The sequence below is a fragment of the Hyalella azteca genome, unplaced genomic scaffold, assembly GCF_000764305.2.
Source record: "Hyalella azteca isolate HAZT.00-mixed unplaced genomic scaffold, Hazt_2.0.2 contig13670, whole genome shotgun sequence".
Lineage (NCBI taxonomy): Eukaryota > Metazoa > Arthropoda > Malacostraca > Amphipoda > Hyalellidae > Hyalella > Hyalella azteca.
Genome location: NW_025943583.1, coordinates 136,216 through 143,702, shown reverse-complemented (window position 1 = coordinate 143,702; position 7,487 = coordinate 136,216). Strand labels below are relative to the sequence as shown.

The window sequence follows — 7,487 nt, the reverse complement described above, 5'->3', positions numbered from 1 at the left end:
ATTTCAAATCAAAATTTCTCGTTTATTTGCTATTTGTTGAATTTGGTCACAGCTTAAGTTTGGTCCTGCAGAGAGACTGCACCTGACTCCGTGCACCTGACTCCGTGCACCTGACTCCGTGCACCTGACTCCGTGCTGTCTCTTATACACATCTAGATGTGTATAAGAGACAGCTCATCTCCCTGTCCTGTCTCATCTCCTACTGTCCTGTCTCATCTCCTACTGTCCTGTCTCAGTGTCCTACAGGACAGTAGGAGATACTGTCCTGTCTCATCTTCTACTGTCCTGTCTCATCTCCCACTGTCCGGACATTTCTCCTTCCTCCTATGGCCAATCTGCGCCACCTCTTGTTCACTTCCGCTATTCCCTAGTGGCACCGCACCGCCATGCATCATCATCACCTACCCTCACTATAACCATCATCACCACGATAACAAAATTATCAGACTTTGTCATCACTGTTGCAAAGAATGTCGAATGCCGAATGCTGGTGTTTCTATTATCGACTTTCAGTTGAACTGTCCTCAGGATTCTGACTTCCATGAACCAATTCAAGTTGTCACATTTTTACATCTCTTTTATTGACAATATGTTTAAATTTAGCGATAACCTGCTGAACTAGCGAATGGAAATTTCAAACGCAGCTGCGTTCAATTTTTAGAACCAATTTATTTATCATCACCTAATGAATTGAGTATAAAATTTCGTCGTCGTCGGCATCCGTCCGTTTCGAGAGACGATGGGTTAGCTATCGGTCCCACCTGCATCGCCGGGAGTGGCTGTGCAGACCGATCCTGGAGTGACAATCCAATCCACAGCCATCACAGGTGAAGGCAGATGGCTGTCGCTGCTGCGTCGTCCGCTGTTACCGTCTGAATCTCCTCTGAGAGTCGCCACCGCGGCGCTCGACCTCAGCGCAGAACACGGCCTGCCCGACAGCGAGTCTCCAACCCTGGCGGTCAGCTGCTTGGGTCTCCCACGAGGATGGGTCGATGCGGTACCGTTTCAAATCCCTCATGCAGATGTCCTTGAGGCGTAGTTTCGGGCGTCCCGTTTTCCGTCGGCCTTACACGAGCTCGCCGTAGAGGAGGTCTTTGGGTACGCGGCCCGCTCCCATCCTACTGACATGCCCCAGCCACTTGAGACGTCTCTCGCTGAGAACTGAGAGCAGACTGATCATATTTGATCGCTCTAGTACCACAGAATTGGGAACTCTGTCCTGCCACTTGATCTGCAGTATGCGCCGGAGACACCTCATGTGGAAGCCGTCGAGTTTCCTTTCGTGCCCTGCATAGGTGGTCCATGTATCGCAACCATACAGGAGAGTGCCGAGGACGCAAGCCTTGTAGACGCACAGTTTAGTCTTCACGGTCAGGCTCGAGTTGTTCCAAACTCGCTGGGTTAATTTGGCCATGACTGTGGCGGCCCTGGCAATCCTGCTGTTTATCTCGGAGTCGATGGACAGTGAACTGGAGATACTGGACCCGGGATAGGTAAAGTTCTCGACGACCTCCAGGGTGTAACCATCCAGAACAATGCTCGGGGGAGTCCCAGTGCCCTGGGACAATATCTTAGTCTTTCCCAGGCTGATGGTCAGGCCAAACTCTTTACAGGCATAAGCAAAGCGGGTGATAAGCTGCTGGAGTCCTCCCTCGGTATGCGATGCCAAGGCTGCATCGTCGGCGAAGAGCATCTCGCGGATTAGGACCCTGGTGACCTTGGTTTTGGCCCGAAGACGGGCTATATTGAAGAGCTTACCGTCATGTCTGGTGTGTATGAAAACGCCTTCGTTACAGTCCGCGATGGCGTACCGAAGAAGCATGGAGAAGAAGATACCAAAAAGCGTGGGCGCGAGCACGCAGCCCTGCTTCACTCTGCTGCTGACTGGAAAAGCTTCTGAGGACACACCGTTGAAGCAAACCGTGCCGTGCATATTTTCGTGGAAGGACTTGACCACCGCGAGTAAGCGCGGTGGGCAGCCGATCTTCTGCAACAAGCGGAAAAGTCCGTCACGACTAACCAGGTCAAAAGCCTTCGTTAGGTCAATAAAAGCGACGTGGAGAGGCATCTGCTGCTCATTGCACTTCTCCTGCAGCTGACGCAGGGAAAAAATCATGTCCACCGTCGATCGACCAGCCCTGAATCCACATTGGGATTCGGGGTAGACGCGAGCGGCGAGGAGCTGCAAGCGAGAGAGAGCGACCCGGGCGAAAACCTTGCCAACAACGCTGAGGAGAGAGATTCCCCTGTAGCTGTTACAGTCACTTCTGTCTCCCTTATTCTTAAACGGAGTGACAATCTTCGCATCACGCATGGCTTGAGGGATGTAACCCTGCTCCCAACCGTGGCGAAGAAGGTCGTGGAGTGGCTGGAGCAGAACTGGTTAGCCGCTTTTCAATATTTCCGGAGGAATTCTGTCGCTCCCAGGTGCTTTGCCGCAGGCAAGGCAGTCCAAGGCTTTACTAAGCTCTTCCACAGCAGGAGGGGTATCCAATTCCCCCATAATCGGCAGGCCCGGGATTGAGTCAAGGGCTGTGGCAGTTACTGTATTCAACTTTGCGTACAGCTCCAGGTAGTGCTCGGTCCAGCGCGGCATCTGCCCCTCCTGATCTGCCAGGACTTCACCGGTTTTGGACTTAAGTGGAGCGGTCTTGGACGGGGTTGGTCCTGTGGCCCTATTTATACCTTCGTACATCCCCCTCAAGTTGCCTGCATCGGCAGCTGACTGAATGCTGCTACAGAGGTTTCTCCAGTACATGTTGGCGCAACGTCGAGCGGTCTGCTGAGCTTCACCCCTGGCGGTCCGGAGGGGCTGCAGCGTGCCGGGTGTGGGGTTGACCTTGTGGGCCAGTAAAGCTTGTCTTTTCTTCTCCGTCACCGGCATCATTTCCCCCCAGTGTGCCTCAAACCAGTCCGTGCTCCTCCTTATTTTTCTACCGTAGGCTTTAACGGCGCAGTCGCACATGACGTCGCGAAGGCGTGACCACCTGCAGTCAATGTCATCGCCCTCCTGTGCATTCTCACCAAGAACAGCTTCCAGGCTGCTGACGAACTGCCGGGTCTCCACAGGGTCGTGGGTGCAGCTGGTATTTATACGAGGGTGACTCATACCTTTTGAGTGATGCAGTCTCCTCGGCGCCATGCGCACCCTGCTGGCCACGAGTGCGTGATCCGTATCGCAGTCCGCGCTCTGATAGCTGCGGGTTAGGAGAACGTTTCTAATCTCCGCTCTTCTTGTGATAACGAGGTCAAGAATAAAATTTAGAGCATCTTAAAACTTATCGCTCATAAATGGAGTAAAATATCTCATGGTATAAGGATAAGTACAAAGTAAATGAACAATGTGAAGAAATTTTATCCGTGCCCATGCCATGTGTGTATTCCAATTGATGTTTTTAATAGAGTCTTCAGGTTTATTTATGACGTATGCGCAATTTATGATATTTAATCGTTTTTAATAAATAGTACAACAGTTGTTTCTTCCACATTCAGGTCTTGAATCACCTCTGATCGACGTGATCTCGCTTTGGCTTCCATCGTAACTTGAATGTACCTTTAAAATGAACATCAAATTTTGTGTAAACTCATGTTTTGTCTACAGGTAGACACGTGTGAGCATTCAATGAAAGCTTTCCCATGTTGGTGGTTGGAACGCAATTAATGTTCGTAGCTCTAATATGAGTTAAAATTTTCAAGTTCCATGCTCATAAGTCTAGACGTGATATGGCAATTTCAGTTTCATAAAAACTCTCATAACCCCACAAATTACTGTACCTTATTCTTCCTATTCTTTCAAAATGTGATGTTTCTTGATCATACATTCTCTCACATTTTCCTGTGTTTACAGTGATCGCCTAGATACCATGTACGGCTCTGTCGATCAAGTCTGGAGGCGACACATCCCGCCAGACAAGCGACATCCCGCCGGTATGCTGAGCGGTAGATTGTATCCTAAGATCGATTTATACTTCAGCCCAATTATTTCTGATTCATTCAAATTGGTATAAATTAATGTTTTATCTGTTGCAAGACATGAAATTATTCAAGTCTTTCCTGTGAAACGGCATTTTTTCCAGGAATTGTTATCATTGCTTATGCTACACCATTGATTCCTGAAGCAAGTTTGTAAGGACAAAACACATACTAGCGTTTTTAAATTCCATTTACTTTTATATACATCAATAAACAGAGAGATGCTCACAACTATGAAGCATAGGTTGAGTTCGAGGTCATCAAGAAAATTTTATGTGCAAGAAAAATTAAATGAAAAATGGAAACTGATGAGGATCACGAACGCGTTAAAATGGATGGACAAAATAAATTATTCCGAACATAAAAATTGGATATTTTTTGGCAACCGATCTCGGACTTTGTGTGAAAGGTAGATTTACGGCTCCCAAACTCCAACAGGGGCAACAAGAGGGGAGACACATAAGATCGGTGTCCGTTTCGACAGCAACTTCAGCACCTTGGAACTTGAGGCTTTACCAAAGCAAATTGGTAAGTTTCTAATATCCGTAAGTTGAACCCTTCGTTGTAACTGGCATTGAAAATTGTTGATTTAAAAAGCAGAAAGTGACCTCGCCGTTTCTTGGCAACTATGAGTGACGATGGCTGACGAAATGGCATGGATACCATTCCAAAGCATTGCATTATCATAAGTTATTACTTTTTTATGTTAATAACCTTGCTACTGTACAAGTTTACATAATTTACTGAGAGCATAACTTAATGAAACAAAAACGTCCCTGTCATCTATCAATTGGCCTTGCAGAGGTCGAAGGCTTTTATTAACCATCGTCACTGCGGAGACAATGAACAACGTAAACTGACTTAGCATTTATGAGCCTGGATGATCTGCATATTGAAAAAGAAAATTTAATTCGTTAACTACACATTGCCACAGACCATCAATGCAGCCAACTTACGGTGCAGGATGGAAAAGCAGCTATCAGTGCGGACGTATTCAATGCAAGTTTGAATCACTAGTAGCCTCGGCTGGATGACAATTTATTTGCGCTGAATTTTTACCTTTCATCAGTAAATTGTTAAGAGCAATCGTCAAAAATTGTATCGTGCACGTCATTACCGTCAAAATGATGGAACTTGGATTGAATGAGGATGACAAAGATTTTTAATACTGAACAGAAGGATGCACTAGCTGAGAAAATCTTTCTTGTTCATGTGATTTCGGCCTGTTCTTCAGACGATGTTTGTTGTAGACATGGAGCGTCTTTCAAATTCATCTCACGTATGAGGTATGGCGGTTACAGCGTCACCCGCTGGCACTTCCCAGACCTCCGCAACGTGGACTTGGACTGGATGATTGGCATCCTGCGCCAATTCAGGGATTCTCGGTGAGTATGAATAAACTAAATTTGAATTTATTAGTTTTCTCTTACTGGCAGTTTCTGTTACTCTAGCGCTTGCCATTCGAGCACTAAGAATTTGTCTCTTCCGAAATGAATTGATATGATTTTGAGAAACACTTTAAATATTTGACAAACAATTTTTTGAAACAAAGTATGAAATAACAACATTGTGAAAAAACATTGCAATATGTAAATGTTCTTACAAAATATCTTGTGATGTAATGAAGCCAAATGTCAGTCGCTTTCGGTATAGCCTCAAACTTTCTATACTTCCAATATATAGGAGGTATAGGGGTATATATAATTGGAAGAGATATAAGCCTCCAAAAAAAGCCGGTGTAGCCAACTCAAGTGATTCATTCGGTCAAACATGTCTACTGTGTATCGAGATCAGCTTTTCGAAAATTATTCCTCACATTTCCTGTAAAAATGTATTATTACTTAGTTCTTGAATTGATTGCCATCTCAGCCTGAGTCTGGTCTTACCGAGAAATGGCCTCACCGCTGCGGGCGCTCGTCGGCTGTTCGAGGAGCTCCCCCAAATCCGGGAGGTATACCACGACCCTGGCGCGGCGCACCTGACGTCAGCTGGCAGCGGTGCACCTGATCTCACCTTCATCGAGTTGTCAACGAACAACATCATTCAATGGATGTAAAATGCTGCGGCGTGGTAGTAGGTATGTGACGGCAGGAATCTAACACAGTATATATGATGCATTTGTGCAATATTTACCTTGAGTATTGAACCCTTGAAGGGAAGATTTTTGAAGCTATGGAATCGACGGGTTTTTCTAGACGAGAGGGACTAGGCAGAAATGTGATGAATCGGCGCGAGTTAGAGCAGTTTTTTACTGAAGATTTCAAGCGTGAATTCAATTTTTTACATTTCTTGTTAAAAAAAGCGTTGGTAAGCAATTTAATGTTTTGTTAAATTTTGCTATTATTTTAGGAAACGGTAAAGAAATGCAGAAAAGAATCACGTGAAAAGGTGAGAAATTGAATGATAAATAATTCCACAAAGGTTTACTGTAGAATAAATGAGTCCCATAAAATATGCATCTTATTTCGAAGTACCAGTAACATTTACACAAAAAATCTACAATTTTTTGACAATTGATAATAACTGTGTATTTCTTTTAGCCTCATATTAGAATAACCAAAAACATTGGAAAAACGAGGTTGGTGGAGGATAATCAGCAGGGCAGTCGAACTATTGGCATTTTCCAATATACGGCATCTATGTCTATTTTCCTTTTTATTTAAAATAATCTCAAAAGTTTGAACTTCAAACTTCTAAGTGGAAGAATTTTTTCATTAGCTAATATGTTCAAGAGTTTTTTTCAAAAACAAATATGATATTGCTTAAATCCATGTTTAGCATTCGTTATTCAACTTTGAATCCCTAGTAAAGAACTTTTTAGTGTGTACAATTTTTGAGCCAACGTTTGTTGCTAGGTTTCCTCTAAATCAGAAATAAATGGAATAATACTAGAAATGTGTGTAACAAATATATGAAATAAGCAAATTACTTGCCTAAAGATTTACAAAACCGTGACTTAATGATGTGAAGAGAATCAATACAAAAGAAAAAATAAAATACTGAAGTTCTTTCAAACGAATTTTTTTTAATTCTAATAAATGATACTCTATTTTTCAGGTTTTTCGTGCAGTTGTTGGATCGCAAATTCCCGGACAAGATAATTTGAGACCTGACCTGCTCTTCAAGACATTATCACTGGGGGTCATGCGGCGATATGCAGAGAAATTTCAAAATAAATACTTTACAAAATAATTTTAATTATTAGGCTTATCGAATCTTGTTAGGTCTATCATGTTTTGTGCTTTTTACCCGTATAATAATGACACAACAGTGGTTTACGGACGAGGATATGGTTGATACAACATCATATTGTCATCGGAAATTGTTATTGTAGCTTCAGAAGAATTTCAGCAGTGATTACATTTTATCCTGCTTAAGTGATACACCCTGGGGTCACATGCCCATTCCAATGAGACTTCACGAGCTGTCTCTTATACACATCTAGATGTGTATAAGAGACAGCACTTATTCTATGGTTTTCAAACCATGGGTTTGGCTTTAAAACCCCGAAAAAC

At 43.8% G+C, this 7,487-nt stretch overlaps 1 protein-coding gene across 1 annotated transcript; it reads left to right on the top strand.

The window, feature by feature from the left end:
• The first annotated feature begins 2,281 nt into the window (after positions 1 to 2,281).
• On the top strand, positions 2,282 to 7,389 carry LOC108665107. Its single transcript, XM_018151830.2, has 5 exons — positions 2,282 to 3,927; positions 4,411 to 4,500; positions 5,207 to 5,357; positions 5,842 to 6,049; positions 7,030 to 7,389. Exons 1-4 carry the CDS (start codon positions 3,864 to 3,866, stop codon positions 6,026 to 6,028), a joined length of 492 nt encoding a protein of 163 aa, XP_018007319.1. The 5' UTR covers positions 2,282 to 3,863; the 3' UTR covers positions 6,029 to 6,049; positions 7,030 to 7,389.
• The last annotated feature ends 98 nt before the right edge of the window (positions 7,390 to 7,487 follow it).

Coding starts and splice junctions, on each gene's coding strand:
- LOC108665107 (XM_018151830.2), top strand. CDS start 3,864: ATGTACGGCTCTGTCGATCAAGTCTGGAGGCGACACATCCCGCCAGAC. Junction 3,928..4,410: donor AGACAAGCGACATCCCGCCG/GTATGCTGAGCG, acceptor AAACTCCAACAG/GGGCAACAAGAGGGGAGACA. Junction 4,501..5,206: donor GGCTTTACCAAAGCAAATTG/GTAAGTTTCTAA, acceptor CCTGTTCTTCAG/ACGATGTTTGTTGTAGACAT.